The sequence below is a fragment of the Ranitomeya variabilis genome, chromosome 1 (assembly GCF_051348905.1).
Source record: "Ranitomeya variabilis isolate aRanVar5 chromosome 1, aRanVar5.hap1, whole genome shotgun sequence".
NCBI classification, from domain to species: domain Eukaryota; kingdom Metazoa; phylum Chordata; class Amphibia; order Anura; family Dendrobatidae; genus Ranitomeya; species Ranitomeya variabilis.
Genome location: NC_135232.1, coordinates 664,069,341 through 664,094,287, shown reverse-complemented (window position 1 = coordinate 664,094,287; position 24,947 = coordinate 664,069,341). Strand labels below are relative to the sequence as shown.

At 42.4% G+C, this 24,947-nt stretch overlaps 1 protein-coding gene across 1 annotated transcript in view; it reads left to right on the top strand.

Annotated features, from left to right (window-relative positions):
* The window catches only part of SCG5 (secretogranin V), a 79,933-nt gene that overhangs the window by 44,885 nt on the left and 10,101 nt on the right, over nucleotides 1–24,947 (top strand). The window contains exon 3 of the mRNA XM_077263572.1: nucleotides 22,094–22,243. Coding sequence (XP_077119687.1) covers nucleotides 22,094–22,243 — 150 coding nt within the window. The remainder of the gene's footprint in view (nucleotides 1–22,093; nucleotides 22,244–24,947) is intronic.

The window sequence follows — 24,947 nt, the reverse complement described above, 5'->3', positions numbered from 1 at the left end:
GAAATCAAGAGGACCTGATGAATAGGATTCCTGGAAACCAGGCGACCTTGACTCTACAGTAAAAAATCCTATGCGTGAGGGACCCTCTGATCCCTTCTTATCTCCCGGGGTCTGCAAATCATTGCAGACATGGGAGGGAAAGGTTTTTATACACAAGCCCTACTCCCCCCTGCTCCTTACATGACATAGTGTTTTGATGAAATGCATAGGAATAGGAACCCGTCTGCTTTGTATTATTCGCCATCACGCAGGGAAGGCATTTGCATATGATCAACAAAGATATCTCATTAACTATTATCATATGCATTGCGCAGGTTGTAATACCCCACTTTCAACACAAGGTGGAGCTGCTGGCTTTTTATAGTGATGGAGTCAATATTATAAATGACTGGGGTAACAGATGTTGCTAATTGTATTTAAAAAAAAAATAAAAAATGTGTGGAGCCTTAAATCCTGTTTCAAGAGATACTAGTGTCAATGAAGGATTAATAAAACTGAAAACAACCCACAGACCCATCCTGGGGCTTGAAGTATGTAATTTAACATAAGTGTTACCAATGCAGGCATTGTAAAGCAGCATGTGAAGGGTTTGGAGTAATTCCCAGGAAACTGGCGGGGTGGATATATGTCTGATAAAGCCTGATGATTATATAACATGTCAGTTGTATTGGGAATTAATTGGACAATTGTGGCAGTCCTAAGGCTAAGTTCACATGTCCAATCATCCGTTTGAAACGGATCCAGCAGCAATCAGTTACATAACAAGTATGTTGGGCAAACAACTTTTTTTGTATGGCTGACTTTTTGTCTTTCTTTACGATGTTCACTGAAGTGGTTAACTATTGGGACAGTTTTGTGGGCAGGTGGTCCACGATGCGGCGCTGCCAAATATGTACTTTTTTTTGTTTAGTTTTTGCTTCTTTTTTTAACATAAAAATAGAAATTTATTAGTACAATGTATTTATTTTTCTTAGTTTCTGATTTTTAAAATATATATACACAATGGAGGAAATATATATTTGATCCCTTACTGATTTTGTAAGTTTTCCCACTGACAAAGACATGAACAGTCTATAATTTTAAGGGTATGTTAATTTTCACATTGATTGATAAAATATCAAAAAGAAAATCCAGAAAATCACATTGTATGAATTATATAAATGTATTTGCATTTTGCAGTGAGAAATAAGTATTTGATCCCCTACCAACCATTAAGGGTATGTGTCCACGTTCAGGATTGCATCAGGATTTGGTCAGGATTTTTCATCAGTATTTGTAGCCAAAACCAGGAGTGGAACAATTAGAGGAAAAGTATAATAGAAACATATGCACCACTTCTGCATTTATCACCCACTCCTGGTTTTGGCTACAAATACTGATGAAAAATCCTGACCAAATCCTGATGCAATCCTGAACGTGGACACATACCCTAAGGGTATGTCTCCACGTTCAGGATTGCATCAGGATTTGGTCAGGATTTTCCATCAGTATTTGTAAGCCAAAACCAGGAGTGGAACAATCAGAGGAAAAGTATAATAGAAGCATATGCACCACTTCTGCATTTATCACCCACTCCTGGTTTTGGCTTACAAATACTGATGGAAAATCCTGACCAAATCCTGATGCAATCCTGAACGTGGAGACATACCCTAAGAGTTCTGGCTCCTACATATGAGTTAGACGCTCCTAATCAACTCGTTACCTGCATTAAAGACAGCTGTGTTACATAGTCACCTTTATAAAAGACTCCTGTCCACAGACTCAATCAGACTCTAACCTCTAAAACATGGACAAGACCAAAGAGCTTTAGAAGAATGTCAGGGACAAGATCATAGACCTGCACAAAGCTGGAATGGGCTACAAAACCATAAGTAAATACTATGATTCATATCAGTCGCAGCATTTAGGGGGTTCAACTGCCAGGAGCAGTGCAGGCATGGATTCATTATCCTACTTCATACATAGTTTCTTGACCTTCATAGTATCTGACTTTGTGAAAGAGGTGACATATCAATTGCCAAAACTTGAGTGGGAAGGCCAAGAGATCAAATCCACAAAACTACAGTTTATAGCAAAATCCTGATCAATTAGATTCAAGTCCAAATCGGAATCCACAAATGCAGGTGTACAAATAAAACCTGATTTAGTCTCTAGGGATAACTAAGGAAAACAACGGGTGTTTGTACGAGGGACAATCTCACACTTTTTAGAACCTGCATCTCTACATTTTACAATCTTTTCTTTTTCTTTAGAAATTCTTTATTATATTTGAAACATTGAACCATGATGTGACCCCAATGACCACAATATAAACAAAAATGAGCTGATGCTGTGAGTTCTGTATCCCCTCTGCAATCTCTGCAAGCACCAATTTGCATAGGTTCACAAGTTTCAACTGATAGCAAAGAAGATGCCACTGAAAGGCCTTTAAATGTGGCCAGGAACTGTAGACCAGCATATCCTGTTGTGAATTCTGCTCTTGGGTTCCCTCCGGTGGTTGTAAGTGGTAGCGCTGCTGTCTCTGAATCACAGCAGTTATCAGGTGTGTTCACTTCTTGTAATTTTGACTGGGCTATTTAATCTTGCTTCACCCTTTAGTCAGTGCCAGTTGTCCATTGTTCCTGGAGGATTCACATGCCTGCCTGGTCTCTTCTGCTTTGCAGTTCATTTCAACAAAGCTAAGTTCTGGCCTTTATTTGCTGCCCACATGCTGTGGACTTATTGTTCAGTTCTTTTCCATGTTTTTGTCTTGTCCAGCTTGGTCAGTATAAGGATTTGTTTAGCCAAGCTGGTATCTCTGGAGATGCAGATATACCCTCCATATCTTTAGTTAGCTGTGGAGATTTTGTATTTTCTGTGGTGGATATTTTCTAGTGTTTTAATACTGACCGCATAGTACTCTGTCCTATCCTTTCTGTTTAGCTAGAAGTGGCCTCCTTTGCTAAATTCTCATTTCCGTCTGTGTATGTTTTTTCCCTCTTCTCTCACAGTCAATATTTGTGGGGGGCTGCCTATCTGTTGGGATTTTCTCTGAGGCAGGATAGTTTTCCCTTTTCTGTCTCTGGGGGTAATTAGTCCTCCGGCTGTGTCGAGGTGTCTAGGGAGTGTCAGGTACATCCCACGGCTACTTCTAGTTGTTGTGTTAAGTTCAGGGTCTGCGGTCAGTACAGGTACCACCTTCTCCAGAGTACGTCTCATGCTGCTCTTAGGCCACCAGATCATAACAGTACAACTGGCCAACAATGAGTTAACCGCATCTCAGAAGAAGGGAAGGAAAGTGCTGAGCCATTTTTTTTTCTGTAGTCTGTTGTGCTTTTTTTTTTCCTTCCCTCTTTACCTCTGGGTGGCTCAGGAGTTCAGCGCTGATATGGATGTTCAGGGATTGGCTTCTCGTGTGGATCAACTTGCTGATAGAGTACAGGGTATTTCTGATTATATCATTCAGACTCCGGTTTTAGAGCCTAGAATTCCAACTCCTGATTTGTTTTTTGGGAATAGGTCCAAATTCCTGAGCTTTAAAAATAACTGTAAACTGTTTTTTGCTCTGAAACCCCGTTACTCTGGTGATCTCATCCAGCAGGTTAGAATTGTTATATCTCTGCTGCGTGGTGACCCCCAGGATTGGGCATTTGCCCTGGAACCTGGGAATCCGGCGTTGCTTAATGTAAACACCTTTTTTCAGGCGCTTGGGTTACTGTATTACGAACCTAATTCAGTGGATCATGCTGAGAAGACCTTGTTGGCCCTGTCTCAGGGTCAAGAAGCGGCAGAATCATATTGCCAGAAGTTTAGAAAATGGTCTGTACTAACTAAATGGAATGAGGATGCTTTAGCGGCAATCTTCAGAAAGGGTCTTTCTGAATCCATTAAAGATGTTATGGTGGGGTTCCCCACGCCTGCTGGTCTGAGTGATTCTATGTCTCTGGCCATTCAGATTGATCGGCGCTTGCGCGAGCGCAGAGTTGTGCACACTATGGCTTTGTCTTCCGAGCGGAGTCCTGAGCCTATGCAGTGTGATAGGATTGTGTCTAGAGCTGAACGACAAGGATTCAGACGTCAGAATAGGTTGTGTTTTTACTGCGGCGATTCTGCTCATGTTATCTCTGATTGCTCTAAGCGTACCAAGAAAATCGCTAGCTCTGTTACCATCAGTACTGTACAACCTAAATTTCTGTTATCTGTGACCCTGATCTGCTCATTATCTTCATTTTCTGTCATGGCATTTGTGGATTCAGGCGCCGCTCTAAATTTAATGGACTTAGAATTTGCCAGACGTTGTGGTTTCCCCTTGCAGCCTTTGCAGAGTCCTATTCCTTTAAGGGGCATTGATACTACACCGTTGGCTAAAAATAAACCTCAGTTTTGGACACTGTTGACCATGTGCATGGCGCCAGCCCATCAGGAAGATTGTCGTTTTCTGGTGTTGCATAATTTGCATGATGCTATTGTGCTGGGTTTCCCATGGTTACAGGTGCATAATCCAGTATTAGATTGGAAATCTATGTCTGTGACTAGTTGGGGTTGTCAGGGGGTTCATGGTGACGTTCCTCTGATGTCAATTGCCTCCTCCCCCTCTTCTGAAATTCCTGAGTTTTTGTCAGATTACCAGGATGTATTCAATGAGCCCAAGTCCAGTTCCCTTCCACCGCATAGGGACTGTGATTGTGCTATTGACTTGATTCCAGGCTCTAAGTTCCCTAAGGGCCGACTTTTCAACCTGTCTGTGCCAGAACATACCGCCATGCGGAGCTATGTTAAGGAGTCCTTGGAGAAGGGGCATATTCGGCCATCTTCTTCACCATTGGGAGCAGGTTTTTTTTTGTTGCCAAAAAAGATGGCTCCTTGAGACCCTGTATTGATTATCGCCTCTTGAATAAGATCACGGTCAAATTCCAATACCCTTTTCCTTTGCTTTCTGATCTGTTTGCTAGGATTAAGGGGGCTAGTTGGTTTACTAAGATTGACCTTCGAGGGGCATATAATCTTGTTCGTATTAAGCAGGGTGACGAATGGAAAACTGCGTTTAATACGCCCGAAGGCCATTTTGAATACCTTGTGATGCCATTCGGACTCTCTAATGCTCCATCTGTGTTTCAGTCCTTCATGCATGATATATTTCGGAATTATCTTGATAAATTCATGATTGTATATCTGGATGATATTTTGATTTTTTCAGATGATTGGGAGTCTCATGTGAAACAAGTCAGGATGGTATTTCAGATCCTTCGTGATAATGCCTTGTTTGTGAAGGGGTCTAAGTGCCTCTTTGGAGTACAGAAGATTTCTTTTTTAGGCTTCATTTTTTCTCCCTCATCTATAGAAATGGATCTGGTTAAGGTTCAGGCCATTCATGATTGGATCCAGCCCACATCCATGAAGAGCCTTCAGAAATTTTTGGGCTTTGCTAATTTTTATCGTCGTTTCATTGCCAACTTCTCCAGTGTGGTTAAACCCCTGACCGATTTGACGAAGAAAGGCGCTGATGTGACGAATTGGTCCTCTGCGGCTGTTTCTGCCTTTCAGGAGCTTAAACGCCGATTTACTTCTGCCCCTGTGTTGCGTCAGCCGGATGTTTCTCTTCCTTTTCAGGTTGAGGTTGACGCTTCTGAGATTGGGGCAGGGGCCGTTTTGTCTCAGAGGAATTCTGATGGTTCCTTGATGAAACCGTGTGCCTTCTTTTCTCGAAAGTTTTCGCCTGCGGAACGCAATTATGATGTCGGCAATCGTGAGTTGTTGGCTATGAAGTGGGCATTTGAGGAGTGGCGACATTGGCTTGAGGGGGCCAAGCACCGTATTGTGGTCTTGACCGATCATAAGAATTTGATTTATCTCGAGTCTGCCAAACGGCTGAATCCTAGACAGGCCCGATGGTCCCTGTTTTTCTCTCGTTTTGATTTTGTGGTCTCGTATCTTCCGGGTTCTAAGAATGTTAAGGCTGATGCCCTCTCTAGGAGCTTTTTGCGTGATTCTCCTGGGGTCCTTGAACCGGTCGGTATTCTGAAGGAAGGGGTGATTCTTTCTGCCATCTCCCCTGATTTACGACGGGTTCTTCAGGAATTTCAGGCTGATAAACCTGACCGCTGTCCAGTGGGGAAATTGTTTGTTCCCAACAGATGGACTAGTAAAGTGATTTCGGAGGTTCATTGTTCTGTGTTAGCTGGTCATCCTGGGATTTTTGGTACCAGAGATTTGGTTGGTAGGTCCTTTTGGTGGCCTTCTTTGTCACGGGATGTGCGTTCTTTTGTGCAGTCCTGTGGGACTTGTGCGCGGGCCAAGCCTTGTTGTTCCCGCACTAGTGGGTTGCTTTTGCCTTTGCCGGTCCCTGAGAGGCCTTGGACGCATATTTCTATGGATTTTATTTCGGATCTTCCGGTTTCCCAGAGGATGTCAGTTATCTGGGTGGTTTGTGACCGGTTTTCTAAGATGGTTCATTTGGTACCTTTGCCTAAGTTGCCTTCCTCTTCTGATTTGGTTCCTTTGTTTTTTCAGCATGTGGTTCATTTGCATGGTATTCCGGAGAATATTGTGTCCGACAGAGGTTCCCAGTTTGTCTCTAGGTTTTGGCGTGCCTTTTGTACTAAGCTGGGCATTGATTTGTCTTTTTCTTCTGCATTTCATCCTCAGACAAATGGCCAAACCGAGCGAACTAATCAGACTTTGGAAACTTACTTGAGATGCTTTGTGTCTGCTGATCAGGATGATTGGGTGGCTTTTTTGACATTGGCCGAGTTTGCCCTTAATAATCGGGCTAGTTCTGCTACATTGGTTTCACCCTTCTTTTGTAACTCTGGTTTTCATCCTCGTTTTTCTTCGGGGCAGGTTGAGCCTTCTGATTGTCCTGGGGTGGACTCTGTGGTTGACAGGTTGCAGCAAATTTGGGCTCATGTTGTTGACAATTTGGTGTTGTCTCAGGAGGGGGCTCAATGTTTTGCTAACCGTCGTCGGTGTGTTGGTTCCCGGCTTCGGGTTGGGGATTTGGTCTGGTTGTCTTCCCGTCATGTCCCTATGAAGGTTTCCTCCCCTAAGTTTAAGCCTCGGTTTATTGGCCCTTATAGGATTTCTGAGATTATCAATCCAGTGTCTTTTCGTTTGGCCCTTCCAGCCTCTTTTTCCATTCATAATGTTTTTCATAGATCTTTGTTGCGGAAATATGTGGTACCCGTTGTTCCCTCTGTTGATCCTCCTGCCCCGGTGTTGATTGATGGGGAGTTGGAGTACGTGGTTGAGAAGATTTTGGATTCTCGTTTTTCGAGGCAGAAGCTTCAGTATCTTGTCAAATGGAAGGGTTATGGCCAGGAGGATGATTCTTGGGTTGTTGCCTCCGATGTTCATGCTGATGATTTGGTTCGTGCCTTTCATTTGGCTCGTCCGGATCGGCCTGGGGGCTCTGGTGAGGGTTCGGTGACCCCTCCTCAAGGGGGGGTACTGTTGTGAATTCTGCTCTTGGGTTCCCTCCGGTGGTTGTAAGTGGTAGCGCTGCTGTCTCTGAATCACAGCAGTTATCAGGTGTGTTCACTTCTTGTAATTTTGACTGGGCTATTTAATCTTGCTTCACCCTTTAGTCAGTGCCAGTTGTCCATTGTTCCTGGAGGATTCACATGCCTGCCTGGTCTCTTCTGCTTTGCAGTTCATTTCAACAAAGCTAAGTTCTGGCCTTTATTTGCTGCCCACATGCTGTGGACTTATTGTTCAGTTCTTTTCCATGTTTTTGTCTTGTCCAGCTTGGTCAGTATAAGGATTTGCTTAGCCAAGCTGGTATCTCTGGAGATGCAGATATACCCTCCATATCTTTAGTTAGCTGTGGAGATTTTGTATTTTCTGTGGTGGATATTTTCTAGTGTTTTAATACTGGCCGCATAGTACTCTGTCCTATCCTTTTTGTTTAGCTAGAAGTGGCCTCCTTTGCTAAATTCTCATTTCCGTCTGTGTATGTTTTTTCCCTCTTCTCTCACAGTCAATATTTGTGGCGGGCTGCCTATCTGTTGGGATTTTCTCTGAGGCAGGATAGTTTTCCCTTTTCTGTCTCTGGGGGTAATTAGTCCTCCGGCTGTGTCTAGGTGTCTAGGGAGTGTCAGGTACATCCCACGGCTACTTCTAGTTGTTGTGTTAAGTTCAGGGTCTGCGGTCAGTACAGGTACCACCTTCTCCAGAGTACGTCTCATGCTGCTCTTAGGCCACCAGATCATAACAATATCCATACTCTAACCCGAAAGTTCCTGGCAGAACTTCCGAAGAGTGGAGTAATTTCTCTACTGCCCAGAATCTAAATTCTAAGCGGTAGTCCTCAGCTCTATAGTCTCCCTGAACCAACTTGTGGATCTTGGATGCAGCCACAACGACTTTGTCAGGGTTGTCATAAATGAGGCCAAGAGCTGAGAAAAATGCCTCAACAGAAGAAAACAGAAAACACCAGGGAATCCTCAGGCAAATAAAATGTCCAAGCCTGTAGATCTCCACGGGGTAAAGACAAAAGAATGTCCACTTTTTGACTCTTGGAACCAATGGAGACAGGACATAGGTGAAAATATAATTTATATGATGCAGGAAAGGTAGAGAACTTATCTCTGTCCCCATTGAATCAATACGGAAACTTTACCTGGGGTTCAACGGCAATGCTCTATAGGCCTGAGTCATTTGAGGCAGCAAAACATGCAAGCTGTTGTTGCTGCTTGATACAGTTGTGCTCAAAAGTTTACATACCGCAGCAGAATTTTTGCTTTCTTGGCCTTTTTTCAGAGAATATGAATGATAACACCAAAACTTTTTCTCCACTCATGGTTAGTGGTTGGGTGAAGCCATTTCTTGTTTCTCTTTTTAAAACATAATGACAACCCAAAACATACAAATGACCCTGATCAAAAGTTCACATACCCTGGTGATTTTGGCCTGATAACAAGTACAGAAGTTGACACAAATGGGTTTGAATGGCTATTAAAGATAACATCTTCACCTGTGACCTGTTTGCTTGTAATTAGTGTGTGTGCATAAAAGCTGAGTGAGTTTCTTGGATCCAGACAGACTCTTGCATCTTTCATACAGCCACTGACATTTCTGGATTGTTAGTCATTGGGAAAGCAAAATAATTGTCACTGGATCTACAGGAAAAGGTAGTTGAACTGTATAAAACCGGAAAGGGATACAAAAAGATATCCAAGGAATTGATAATGCCAGTCAGCAGTGTTCAAACTGTGATTAACAAATGGAAAATCAGGGGCTCTGTAAAAACAAATCCACGGTCAGGTAGACCAACAAAAATTTAGTCCACAACTGCCAGGAAAATAGTTTGGGATGCAAAGAAAAACCCACAAATAACATCAGCTGAAATACTGGACTCTCTGAAAACTAGGGGTGCGTTGTGGCTGTTTCAAGATTCACAATAAGGAGGCACTTGAAGAAAAATGGGTTGCATTGCCGAGTTGCCAGAAGAAAACCATTACTTTGCAAATGCCACAAAGTATCTCACCTACAATACGCAAAACAGCACAGAGACAAGCCTCAAAACTTCTGGAACAAGGTAATTTGGAGTGATGAGACCAAAATTGAACTTTGTGGCCACAACCATACATTTGGAGAGAGGTCAACAAGGCCTATGATGAAATGAACACCATTCCTACTGTAAAGCATGGAGGTGGATCGCTGATGTTTTGGGATGTGTGAGCTACAAAAGGCACAGGAAACTTGGTCAAAGTTAAAGGAAAGATGAATGCAGCACGTTATCAGCAAATACTGGAGGCAAATTTGCAATCATCAGCCCAGAAGCTGCGCATGGGAAGTACTTGGACATTCCAACATGACAACGATCCAAAACACAAGGCCAAGTTGACCTGTCATTGGCTATAGCAGAACACAGTGAAGGTTCAGGAGTGGCCATCTCAGTCTCCTTACCTCAATATCATTGAGCTACTCTGGGGAGATCTCAAGTGCACAGTTCATGCTAGACAGCCCAGGAATTTACAGGAACTGGAGGCTTTTTGCCAAGTAGAGTGGGCAGCTTTACCATCTGAGAAAATAAAGAACCTCATCCACAACTACCACAAAAGACTTCAAGCTGTCATTGATGTTAGAGGGGGCAATACACAGTATTAAGAAATGGGGTATGTGAACTTCTGATCATGGTCATTTAGATGTTTTGGGTTGTTATTATGATTTAAAAAGAGATGACACAGTAGTTTGACAATAAATGGCTTCACCAACCACTAAACATGAGTGGAGAAAAAGTTTTGGTGTATTATTCATATTCTCTGAAAAACGCCAAGAAAGCAAGAATTCTGCCAGGGTATGTAAACTTTTGAGCACAAACGTATTCAAAACCTCCAAGGAAAAGACTGCAATTGTGTGGCCAAGGCTAAAAGCCTGGATCCGTGCTGATGCATCAGAACGCATTAAAAGGCTGGCTAGAATGCTATAAATGTGTAAACACACAGGAAACAGACAAAGGGAACTTCAACCACCCAGAGATGCCGCAATTACAACCAACTAGTCCCTGTAGAGTCTAGAAAGGCCCTATCTGCACAATTAAAACCATCACCTTGGACCTTACTCCTTCCTAACAAGCCTACTTTCGCCTACTTTCTGAGGGATCAGAGGGGAGGCCGCAACACACTGCCAAAAAGGGGAAAGAAAACTGAAAAAATACAAAAACACAGGGTGAGAAATTAAAACACATTCATTTAGGGTAGAGAAGGAAAACTAAGGATAACCAAAACAAACTGAGGTATAGCCAGCAAGTAAGTTCAGTGAAGGGTTAACATAAAACCTACCTGGAATATAAGGCAAACCCAAAAAGGTAAAATGAGAAACACTGAGATGTGAGCAAACCAAGAAGGGGAAACTAGGACCATAGAAAACATCAGCATTTGGACAGTGAAGAAAGGGCAATAACTCAGCAGATGGGCAATAACTCAGCAGATGGGAACTGACCATGAAGTAAATAGGTCACCGGATTGAATCCCCAAACTTAGGCATGACATGTGATGACTATTTAAAATAAAAAACAACAAATCTAAATTTTGCAAAAGTTTTTTTTCTCTAGTCACCTTCCACGACGGCATACGGAGGTTGCCTCTTTGCCCTAATGGGGAACAGGAAATGGAGAGGTTAAAAGGCCCTCCCACCTCCCTCTCACCAGTGTCTTTCCTGTTCCCCATGGGACAGGAGAGGTTTACTTCGTATGCAGTGGTGGCCGGTGACTGCTGCATCTAACAAGCGTCGGCTTGTATGTAACCGGGCAGCATGGGGTCGTTTCTTACCTCCCCGCTTATGCTGCTCCCATCGCGCCGCGCTGCGGTGTCCTCGGGACCTGTGCCTAGCCTTCCCGCACCCCCGTGAGGGCAAAGCAGGCTAGTGTTCCTGACCGGAGTCCTCCTGGAGCTCTCCGGTCTCCTTCCCCTCCGCATGCCGCTGGCAACCCGGAAGTGATCACGCGCGTCACTTCCGGTCCTTTCTGCGCTCCCTGGAGGCACTTCCGCCGGCGGTGTCTCGTGCAGGACGGCGTCCTCCACGCTGGACCATGGAGGGGAAGAGGTGTTTCCACATCGCTGGGGGCAGGAGCATACCGCTGTGTATAAAACCTGCCAGAAAACATCGCAGGTAAGACTATCCTATCATGGAGAGCAGTACCTGCCCTGCGCTTGCAGAGCCCAGAGCTGCCCCTGCCACAGTAAGTGCCGCAGGGACAGGGGTCCTTAAGTAGTAACTCGGGGGTATCTTTTAGTCACTCTCTCTCCCCTCTCATTGCAGGGAGAAAGGTCTGCCCCCAAAACTACTGCTAAAAAGAAGTGTGCCATCTGTAACATTAAGCTGCCACCGTCATGGGAGAAAAAACTCTGCAGGACCTGTACTGACAAAATTGTCAGGGCAGAGCAACCTTCTTTACTAGAGGAAATCCGATCTCTGGTCAAGCAAGAAGTGCAATCCTCCCTAGCAGCCTTTACCCCCCCCTACCCCTCCGCCACCCTCTCCAGCCAAAAAAAAGGAAGATCCAGGAGGAGGATTCTGAATCTGAGTCAGACCTCTCCTATGCCTCATCCTCAGGTCGACAGGAGGAATCTATGTCCTCTATAACATCTGAAGCCAGAAAGTATCTCTTTTCTTCAGACTGGATTGAGGACTTAGTAGCTGCTGTACGCAGTACTATGGGGCTGGAGGAGGAGCCAGAACCACAGTCCATACAGGACCAGATGTTTGGTGGCATAACTAAGGGTAAACGGGTAGGGTTTCCAATCCACCAGAATATATCTGATATGATTGACCAAGAGTGGGAATTACCTGAAAAAGTCTCAGTACTCCATCCGAGATGAAGCATAGATTCCCCTTGGAAGGCGATTTGGCCAAATGGGATGTCCCTAAAGTTGACTCTCAGGTGGCAAGAGTGGCTAAAAGAACGGCTCTTCCATTCGAAGACTCGTCACAGTTAAAGGATCCAATAGACAGGAAGATAGAGAGTCTGTTGAAGAAATCATGAGAGACCTCCTCGGTAGCCCTCAAAGCCAATATCGCATCAACATGCGTGGCTAGGGCTCTATTCCGCTGGATAGGTGAACTAGAGTCTCACATATCCCAGGGCACTTCAAGAGCTGAATTGTTAGACTCTCTTCCTAGTCTCCTTAGAGCCACAGGTTTCCTAGCAGATTCTTCTATGGAAACTATCAGAATTGCTGCTAGGTCGTTAGTACAGACTAACTCGGCTAGAAGGGTGCTGTGGTTAAAAATGTGGTCTGGTGATATCACCTCCAAGGCCAAATTATGCGCCATACCATTTAAAGGTAGCTACGTCTTCGGGCCTTCTCTGGATGACATCTTGGAGAAAGCCACCGATAAAAAGAAAGCCCTCCCAGAACAAAAAACTCCCAAAAAGAAGTTTTTTCGTCCCTTTCAGGCCCAAACCTCTCAGAGAGGGAAAGGCAAGTCCGGGAGGTGGAGTTACCCGAAGGGAGGGGGGAGAAACATCCTTATCCCTCAACAACAGCAGCAGCAGTCTCAACAGGAGAAACGGTGACTTCGATCCAGTGGGGGGGAGACTTTCACATTTTTTCTCCCAGTGGCAAAACATCACCACTTGCCCCTGGGTCCTCAATGTCATCAAAGAGGGTCTCCTAATAGAATTCATTTCCTCCCCCCCACGGGGTCTAAAAGTCACCTCCCTGCCCTCCCTGAAAGATCAGTCCAATCTGGAGTCAGGTCTCAGGGTCCTAAAGATGTCAAATGCGATATCCCAGATACCGGAATCGGAGAGGGATCGGGGGCATTACTCTCGCCTATTTCTGGTTCCCAAACCATCGGGCGAGTCCCGTATCATTATAAATCTAAAGAATCTCAATCGGCATATCAAGTACCGAAGATTCAAGATGGAATCAGTAAAGAATGCCATTCCCTTGATAGGTCCACACTCCTTCATGGCCACTCTCGATCTGAAAGATGCCTACTTTCACATCCCCATTCATCAAAGACATCGCCAATATCTCAAATTTGCTGTACAGAGAGGGCATCTGATAGAGCACTATCAATTCAACGTTCTCCCATTTGGAATTTCCTCTGCTCCAAGGGTATTTTCCAAAATAATGGGGGAAGTAATCTCCTTTATCCGGAGGCAAGGTGTCTGTATAGTGCCGTATCTAGACGACCTTCTGTTAATAGCTCCAACCAAACAAACCTTGGAGTCTCATGTATCCAAGACTCTCGAAATCCTGACATCTCTTGGATGGGTGCCGAATCTGGAGAAATCTCACCTACGACCCTCCAAATGCAGGAAATTCCTGGGAGTTCTTCTGGACTCTGCAAGACAAATGTCCTTCCTCCCATTGGAACATCGTCTAACCCTACTATCAAAGGTCAAGACATTCAGGGACACCAGATCCCCTACAATCAGAGAAGGCATGTCTCTTCTAGGATCGATGACAGCCTGCATTCAATCGGTACCATGGGCCCAGGCCCATTCCAGAATTCTTCAGGCACATATCCTACAGAATTGGGATGGTCATCCCAGTTCTTTGAGCAAAAAACTGTACACGCCAGGTCATGTCAAAGCCTCCCTGGCATGGTGGATGTCCCCAAAAAACTTGCAAAAAGGGGTCTGTTGGACGCAAGTCCCACTGACCACGGTTACAACAGACGCCAGCAAAACAGGCCATGATAAATCACACCCCTTTCCAAGGTCTCTGGGACCAGTCAACAAGCAGGAAGTCTTCCAACTACAGAGAGCTAAAAGCTGTAGAAGAAGCCCTACTAGTAGGAGGTCATCTTATCAAGGGACATCACGTTCGGATATATTCGGACAATGTGACCACGGTGGCCCACATCAGACATCAGGGCAGTTCAAAGAACAATTGCCTGAAGAACATATCTGCCCGACTATGCTCCTGGGCAGAAAGACGTCTCTTATCTCTGACGGCGGTTCACCTGAAAGGCTCATCCAACATTCAGGCAGACTATCTAAGTCGCCAAGACATACATCCGGGGGAATGGTGCTTGAGCAACCGAAGTTTCGAGATGCTGGTGAACAAATGGGGTCTTCCAGAAATCGACCTCTTTGCATCCAGCCAAAATGCGAAAGTCGAAGCCTTCTTCTCTCTAAACCCCAGGGACGGCTCCAAAGGAGTGGATGCACTAGCCCAGAAGTGGAATTTTCGGCTGGCTTATGCGTTTCCACCAATTCCGATATTGGCGAGAGTCTTGCAGAAAGTGCGAGAAGAACAAACACCTACCATATTGGTAGCTCCGCTGTGGCCCAAGAGGAGTTGGTACAACCTGATAGTGGATCTACAGGTGGATGGCCCGTTCCATTTTCCGATGGAAGAAGACCTTCTTTCTCAAGGACCAATCCATCTCCTAGATGCCCACAAGTGGAATCTGGTGGCATGGCTACTGAAGCCCAAATATTAAGAGCCAGAGGACTATCAGAAGCAGTGGTTTCCACACTTCAAAAATCTAGGAAACCGGTAACCATTGCTATATATAATAAGATCTGGAAGAAATTCTCATCCTTTTGTCTTCCTGAGGTGCCGGATCCCTTCAATCTGAATATTTCAAGAATTCTAGACTTTCTGCAAAAGGGCTTAGAAATAGGCCTCAGGCCTAGCACCTTAAAAGTCCAGGTGTCCGCCCTCAGTTCAATTTTTGATCAGGATCTGGCAAATCATCGCTGGATTAAGAGATTCATGATATCGGCTTCTAGAATGAACCCTAAGAAGCATATAACAGTACCACTGTGGGATCTCAACCTGGTGTTACAGGGGCTCACAGGTCCCCCCTTCGAACCATTATCCTCCTGCTCCCAGAAAAATCTGATCTATAAAACAATTCTTCTAGTGGCTATTACATCAGCAAGGAGGGTGGGAGAATTACAAGCCCTCTCAATGAGAGAACCATACCTGTCCATTAGAGATGACTCTATAATACTGCGCCTAGACCCTTCCTTTCTTCCAAAGGTCGTATCAGATTTCCACCGCTCCCAGGAAATTGTTCTACCTTCTTTTTGCCAAAATCCTGCAAATCCAAAAGAAGAGAGATTCCATATGCTGGATGTCAGGCGCATTGTATTATTTTACTTAGAACAAACCAGTTCTTACAGAATTGACCACAATCTATTTGTCCATCCATCAGGACAAAACAAAGGAAAAAAGGTAGCCAAAAGTACTATTGCCAACTGGATAAAGAAAGCGATAGCAGAAGCATACCTTGCTCAAGATAAAACCCCTCCAGTGGGAATCAAGGCTCATTCGACTAGATCAACCTCAGTCTCCTGGGCAGAAAGAGCAGGTGCATCAGCAGAGCAAATCTGCAGGGCAGCCACATGGTCTTCGTTGCATACTTTCTCCAGGCATTACAGATTAGATGTGATGCCTAACAAGGACTTAGCCTTCGGCCGGAAAGTACTCCAGGCCGTTGTCCCTCCCTAGCGCCAAATTAGTTGGTATTCCTCCGTATGCCGTCGTGGAAGGTGACTAGAGAAAATAGAATTATTCTTACCGTTAATTCGGTTTCTAGGAACCTTTCACGACGGCGCTAGTTCCCTCCCTATACTCCTGGATTTAAATCTGGGATTCAAGGTAAACCGGTGCTATGGTTTTCAGTTATAAGTCACTGGTGAGAGGGAGGTGGGAGGGCCTTTCAACCTCTCCATTTCCTGTTCCCCATTAGGGCAAAGAGGCAACCTCCGTATGCCGTCGTGGAAGGTTCCTAGAAACCGAATTAACGGTAAGAATAATTCTATTTTTTCTTCTTCTTTTCTATTAGCTGGAGCCAACTTGTTTTTGGCACAAAATATTAATGGAAAAGTTATCTATCTGTACTTAGGCCTAAACTTGTTTAAATCATGTTTGCATCTGCTTTATGATCAACTGATGTAATCAGTGGTTGCATCTGAGATTAAACAATGTGGTATCTTGACCCCAACCACCATCATCTATAGCAGTGAACTTCTGCAGTGACCTTTCATTATTTGCAGACAGTAGGACTAAGGATTGACATTGCAATGGTTTCTTAGCTACAGCATGGAGACCCAGCTCATCTAAGCCTCGCTGTCTTCTATTTCCAAGTGCTTTAGGAGAGATGTGTTTTCTCAGTAGAAGGAATGCTGTCACTTGGTTAAACTTTAACTAGATATGTGTTAGCACCCTGGAGCCTGCTAAGTACCTCTGTTTTCTTTATGGGCAGCTCACGGTGCCACAGGGTCTGTGATGTGAGCATGAGGGGGATCCATGTATCAGAAATGACACATTGTAAAACAAACTGCTTACAAGTGGCGCGCTGCATATTGATCCGCAAGCATCGCTCATACAAGGAGACTGTTGCTTTTCTATTTCTGGAGTTCTAACACTTAATCCTGAGTTCCAAGAAACTTGTATAGCCAAAATGAGCAGCCATTGAGTCTCCCTTTACTGCCATGTGCTGCCTCTTGCTTGTATTTATGATTTATATCATTTGCTGCTATCCTATACATTTATGCCACTACCCAGTAATTGTGAATATATATATATATAATATATATATATTGCATTAATGACAGCAATTATATTAGCAGTGTTGCAGTATACAGTTATCTGAGATAGTTTTGATTTTGAGCAGGCGTCATTTGTCAATTCAAACATATGCTAAGTAGGATCTTGTCATGGTGCAATATTCTTTTTAATGCACAGTGACAGTGCACTTCCTCGGATGAGAAATTACGATTCGGCAAAAGAGAGCACTGTCAGTGCGCATTGTAAGGAGAAAACCTGACAGAGACCAGCCTTGCCTCCTGATGCCATCTTGTTTGAGTATCCTAGCATATACTGGAGTTTCTGAAATGCAGAAATTATGTAGAAAAAATATATAGCAGTTAGATAACGTAGTGAGGTAACGATAGGGAATATTTAGTTAAAGTACATTACAAAAGAGAATAGATTATGATATAAAATAAACAGATATATTTAGGATTAAAATAAATGTTAGCTTTTGGACCACACTTTTAAGCTTTCAATCCAGGAATAGAACTTGGGATACAGAAGTAAATGGCCACTCAAGACTTTAAATAGAGAGTAGGAGTATTTTATGGATGTAAAAAGTTAAAATGCCTTACTTCTAAATGGTTGTATAAGCAAATTTAAGTTCTGTGCCTGAGCCACTATATATGAGAGGTGGGATAAAGTAGATATACGCCACTACAGGATGCTGCTGAGACAGTGTACATCTTGCAAGAATGGATGTGAATGATAAACATGCATTATTAAAAAAAGATTGCTAGGGATCGTTTGGTAAGAAGGGTAACTTGGATAGAAAATTATGACAAAGTTGCCCCTTCAGCTTAAGATGTACTTCTAGAACTGAAAGTGGGCCAGTATAACATTTATTTTTAGTACAGTGGCCATGTACCAAATTTAAGATCTTTTTAGGGTAAAATCTATTGAGAGATCTTCTTTAAAAGGTCTGTGGATATATATTAAGCTCTTTGGAAATTTCTTGGTTAGTAGAGTCAAGAGTGATGACTTTCTTATAACGGGCTATTGATGAGTGTTGAATTTGAGATGTAATGATGTTTCCACCATTGGCCTTGTTCTTATACTGTGCAGGAAATTAATAGCATCTATTATGTCACTTCAAACTAATAGTTTGAATTAGCCTAGAGAATTAGAATGTCATTGATGTACCTTCAAGAAAGAATGAGGAGCAAGACATGACTAAAAAGACATTGGGTCTGAATCATTATTGCATTTGCACCTGTTTTTTGTTGTTCTGCTTTTGTTGTTCATACCGTGTTAATTTTTCCATTTGAGCCTTTCTTCAAGTCGCTTTGTGTTTATTTTTTAGTCCAATATTGCAGGTGGAGTTTAGGGTTTCCATATGTTTTTTCGCCTGACTGATCATTTGTGTGATTTTTAAAAAAAATTGCAAATTTCGTCACAAATATACTCCAGTCTCTACTTGGAGAGACTTTATGTATGTAAACCAAAGCTAGAAACGCCCCTAAAAATATTCTTTACTAGGTTAATGTTAAAATAATGGAAATATAGACATCATAAAAAAACATACAGTACATATAAAATGTAAAAAAGATCATAGCATTGGAAAGGGTGGGGCTCTATAGTCTCTAGTATAATCCTAAGGTACCCCTAAAATAACTTAAAAACATTGCAAATGATTAATCGAGCCCAATATATTCCATCAAACAGCCTAAAGTACATTTTAATTAACAGATCTTGAAATAAAAATAAGTTTCACAACTGGATGGGTTTAAAAAAAATGTTTCTGTGCTGAGATAATCTTATAAATGTGCCCCTGCTGTGTACTGTGTAATGGCTGTGACTGACCATGCTGAAACATGGTGTGATCATACCACAGCTACTGGGCTGGAGAGTACACAAAATAGAGTATATAGACATTACAGCATGGGATCACAGATGATTCTTTTTGTGGGGCAAAACAATTAAATTCCTGTTTTTAAGCAATGTTTTACCTCAAAGAAAGAATCAGCTGCGAACCCACTTTGTCCTGTCTTTATACTCTTTTGCTTCCTCCCCTGCTTAGGAAATGTGGTATGATCACACCATGTTCCAACATGGTCAAACACAGCCTTTACACAGTACACAGCAGGGGCACATTTATAAGATTATCTCAGCACAGGAACATTTTTTTAAACCCATCAAACTTTGGAACTTATTATTATTCAAAGATCTATTGATTAAAATAAACCTTGTTCATGGGACAACCCCTTTAAGTACAGATTTACATACCTTGGTGCACATGGACTGCCTTTGGCTGGTATAAAACTCATCTTGAAAGAGGAACACGTATGGGATAACGTTATGCATCCAAAACTGAAGACCTACATTTCCGCAGCTCTCTTCTAATCTGCAGCTTTGCGGGGATCTGACCTCTAGAACCTCTCACCAATCCCGAGAACTGGATTCTGAAATGCCTAGTCAGAATGAAGCGATAAGCACTCATGCATACCACCACTCAATTCAATTTGTAAAGGACTGGCAGCGGAGTTTTTCTATTGGGCCCTCACTAATAACAGTTACCATATATCTTGTGGATAGGTTACAACTTTCAATGTTGCGAAAACCTTATGAGAATCTTGTGAATCAATTAGCCAAAGATCATCTAGTGGAGGAAAATTTATGGAACTCCTTATAACTAAGTACATAAAAGACTGACAAACTGGCATTTTTCTTTTCAAATTGCAAAAGTGTTATACACAGTGGTGTACCACCAGTGGCAGCAAGCCACGTGGCTGCTATGGGGCCCATGAGCCGAGGGGTCCCAGTGCCAGCGCAGGGCTATGGGATCCATTATACTATATGGTATGTAAAAGTTTGGGCACCCCTGGTCAAAATTATTGTTATTGTGAACAGTTAAGCAAGTAGAAGATCAAATGATCTTTAAAAGGGCTAAAGTTAAAGATGACGTATTTCCTTTTTGTATTTTGGGCAAAAAAAACCTCATATTCATTTTTTACATTAGAAATAACAAAAAGGAAAATGGGCTGATACAAAATCTTGGGCACCCTTGGAGATTTGTGTGCTCAGATAACTTTGACCAAGGTTTCAGACCTTATTCTGTTGGGGTTATGGCTTGTTCACTATCATCGTTAGGAAAGGTCAGGTGATGCAAATTTCCCAGCTTTATAAAAACTCATCCTCCTCTAACCTTGTGCAAAAAAAACAGCAGCTGTGGATTCTTCTAAGTAGCTGCCTAGAACTCTGAAAATGGTGAAGGCCCACAATGCAGGAGAAGGCTATTAGAAGATAGCAAAGCATTTTTGACCCTTTTCCAATCCTAAGCGCATAGGTACGTCTAAGGTTGGCTCCATCCGGCGATGAGCCCACAACTTTTCTGGCACATGTCAGCTGATTTCATTAGCAGATATGTGCCTCTAGCAGCTGCGGATGGAATCGTGATCCACCTGCAGCTGCCCATCGGTGCCTGTGTCACATGACTGCGGATCACTGATGGGTTGGCAAGACAAACTGGGGTCTGTAGGAGACCCTTGTTGTTTTTATTGCTGGAAAGCTATGAGCGCCGCCCGCTCATAGCAAGTGAGCATTTCTGCTACACAGAGCAGAATAAAACAATAAAAAATACACATATTTGGTATTGCCGTGTTCAGAATCACCAGATCTATCAATATACAGTATATTAAGAATTAACCCCTTTCCGACATCGGGCGTACATTTATGCCTATGTCGGACTCCCTCCGTTTGATGTAGGCTCCGATGGTGAGCCCACATCTTTCTGGGACATATCAGCTGTTTTGACCAGCTGACATGTGCCCACAATAGCTGCAGGTGGAATCGCAATCCACCCGCGGCTATTAACCAGTTAAATGCCGCTGCAATCGCGCCGGAAACACGCACACCGATGACCCCGTCACGTGATCACAGGTCACCATTGTGTTGGCATGACAACCGGAGGTCTCCTGGAAACCTCTATGGTTGTCAGTGCTGACTTGCTGTGAGCGCCATCCAGTGGTTGGTGCTCATAGCAAGTGTGTAATTCTGCTATATAGAAGCGATCTGATCATCACCTCTATGTAGCAGAGCAGATCGGGTTGTGGCAGCTTCTAGTCTATGGAGACTATTGAAGCATGCCAAAAGTAAAAAAAAAATGTTTTAAAACATAAACAAATAAAAAAAAATAAAAGTTTAAATCACCCCCGTTTCGTCCCATTCAAAAAAAAAAAAAAAAATCAAACCTACACATATTTGGTATCGCCGCATTCAGAATCTCCTGATCTATCAATAAAAAAAGGATTAACCTGATCGCTAAATGGCGTCGCGAGAAAAAAAGTCAAAACGCCAGAATTACTTTTTTTAGCCGCCGCGACATTGCATTAAAATGTAATAACGGGCGATCAAAAGATCGTATCTGCACCAAAATGGTATCATTAAAAACGTCAGCTTAACACGCAAAAATAAATAAAAATAAGCCCTCACTCAACCCGAGATCACAGAAAATGGAGACGCTACGGGTATCGGAAAATGGCACAAATTTTTTTTTTTTTCAACAAAGTTTGGAATTTTTTTTTCACCACTTAAAAATAAAAAAGAACCTAGACATGTTTGGAGTCTATGAACTCGTAATGACCTGGAGAATCATAATGGCAGGTCAGTTTTAGCATTTAGTGAACCTAGTAAAAAAGCCAAACAAAAAACAAGTGTGGGATGGCACCTTTTTTGCAATCCCACCACACTTTTATTTTTTTCCTGTTTTCTAGTACACGACATGATAAAACCAATGGTGTTGCTCAAAAGTACAACTCATCCTACAAAAAACAAGCCCTCATATGGTCATATTGACAAAGAAATAAAAAAGTTATGGCTCTGAGAAGAAGGGGAACAAAAAAACGAAAACGCAAAACCCCAAAAAGTTTTTGGGGTTAAGAGGTTAATCCAATCGGTAAACGGTGTAAGAAGAAAAAAATCAAAACACCAGAATTACATTTTTTTGGGTCATTGCAACATTGCATTAAAAAAAATTTGGAGGGGGGGAGGGAAGGGTGGCGTGCAAGTAGAACTCCTGCTATGGGGCCCCATGATTTCTATGTATACTCCTGGTTATACAATAATACTTTGTCATTTTTTATGGTGCATATTACATTTGACACTTCCTACAGGTGGCGCCCATGAAGGATTGCAGCACTTGGGACCATATGGGAACATACCAAACATTGTAGCGGAGCTAACGGGGGACAACATTCCTAAAGACTTTCGGGAAGATCAAGGATATCCAAACCCTCCTAACCCATGTCCTGTTGGAAAAACAGGTATAGTTAATCTATTGTCTAATATTAAAGTTGATATAATAGCAGAAAAATATATGGCACTCATTTATAATAAGCTGCAACTATTTTCTTCACAATTTTTTTTTTAGTAAAGGATGAAATAAAGAGAGACCTTAAAATAATAGTTTTAGTACATAATGTAGTGTTTTGTACACATCCAATCATCTATCCTAAGATGTTTTTGTTGTAAAACTTTCAACATGTTACTTGTACAGATCAAGATCTATAGCTGGGACTGTACCTAAAAAGAATCGACCAAATACTTTTTTTTGAAAAAAGAAATACAAATTATTAATTCTTATGGTGTCCAACAATTTTTTTTCACCCTCACCATGGCTTAGCTATCTAACAAGATTTCAAAACATAATCTAGCTATGGGTAATCCACCAGAGGAAAGAAGAGATCCATTAATTTAGATGAAAAGCATATAAAAAACATTTAAAATCACAGGGTGCCTCGTATAGAGGACGCCACTAAATCCTGTGTATCTCATAAGGTCTATGTCATTTATAATCCTGTAATAAATCCGTATAAATTATGTAATGCCAAATAATAAATACATATAGGATGGAATATAATTCCAGCAGTATAGACTTACACATCAAATACTATTCAGGGTATTTCTAGGGGCAAAACAAGGCGTATATATAATTTAGAACAATTAATGCATACAGGTATTATCCTCATCCCAAACCCTAGTCTAAAGTGAAATGTTAATACTTAACAATAAAGATACAAACCTATAAATTAATTTAGATGGCTCAGAGATACATACATATCCACAAGAATAGATAGATGTAAAGATATCCAGATGGTAAATGATGATAGCCCACATATAGGGGAAAAAGATAATCCCAAAGAGTTGTACCTGTCATGAGGACGACTGTAAATGACCGATGATGGTCAGGAGAATGCAGAGTGGTGTCCCCACACCCTGACGCGCGTTTCACTTCTTTCGGGGGCGGGTCAGGGTGAGGGGTGTCTGCTTATTTATGTGATTGATGTTTGCGCAGCATCCTAACAAGAATGTCTGTCTGCCTTTTTTTGTCTTTGAATGTTATAAAATTAAAATAGTAATACTGCCATTCCAGTGTCCGGTGTCCCCTCTCCAATTTCTGTACTTTCTGCTCAGTCTGAACAAACATGTTACCACTGCGACCAACATGTCACTTTTACAGCCAGTGATTGGCTAAAACAGTCACATGTCCACATGTACAGACTGAGCAAGAAGAATGGTCGGAGACCAGGGAAACATCAGGTCAAGGTTATTGATGAATTGGTAAGATCCGTTTTATTTATTTTTCTTAATTTACAGCATTTTTTAAAAACTGTTTAGGTGGCTGGACAGCCTCTCTATGGAGCAGTATGAAGTTATTTCATGATCTACTTTCAGTGTTAAAGGGGTTGTCCAACTTTGGGGTCCAAGTCTACAGTCACTCTGCATGAATGCAGACTTGTGAATCCTCAGAGCTTACAGTGTGAGCGCTGTCAGGATCCTTCGATGCTGGTGGGCACGTGACTGCACCTATGTGATTTGCATACACGCGGTCACGTGCCGACTCAATACAAGTGAAATTAGCAAGGTTGTATACATCTAGTGGGAATATGGCCAGGAGTATGCAAATCGCATACTTGTGGTCACGAACAATCCACTCCCGTCGCCGACATCGGAGAATCCTGACAAGCGTGCAATATGCAGATTCACAAGTCTGTAGTCCCTTAGAGTGACTTCAAACTTGAGCCCCCAGCTTGGAAAACCCCTTTAACACTCTTTCCGCAGGACATTCTTCCTCTTGAATCCATGGTCCATTGTGTAGATATCGATGTGTAATATGGAACCATATACTAATCAATACTGTCCCAAATAGATGCAATAAATGCACTGTATGCCATTATCTTAAAATAAAACCCAGTAGAGATTAACATGAATAATAATTAAAAATTAGCAACTATGACATTCACCTTCTCTATCCGTTCACTTTCCACCACCTCATGCACCTGCTCAGTGGCGTCACTGTGTCTGTGAGTAAATGAACAAGTCATTAAAAGGGACCTATAGCCATTACAAATTTTGCCAAAGGCACAAAGTAAAAGTGTTCTTGGTAAATAAGTTACCACTACAGACACGAACGAGGTAATCGAACCTCTCCCAATATGCGATTATGACTGTTATCTAGACTAGTTGTCTAATAAATCACTAAAGCAATGTATAGGCAATTTAAGGTTTTTGGGCAGGTGGACTCATGACGATGTAACATGCATCTAATATTAAGGTTAGCATTGGTAAAGTTTCCAATGTAGGTTTAAAAGATGTTACATCATAAATATATTTTGTTGGACAAGTTTCTTTTTGGCTTTATTTTTTGTTATAATCTCCAATTTCTTCTTCAGTGTGCATTTGAAATATCCTTTATTTATGCTAGATTATCTTTATACTTGTGACAGATCCCTAATATGCCCTCCATGGAGAGACTATGAGGTCACTACTGCGGAGCACATTTTCCAGAAATCCAAATAACAATCAGGATTTGGAGATTGATATCCTGTATTATGAAGGAATTCTCATAGAAAAGTTATGTTTCTAAGTGAGAATAACGTGCATCATAAAGGCACTATGAGGCAGTATTCAGAGGGCATAAAAGTCCATAATATGTAACCGTCAATGAAGCTGAGCTGCAATGCCACA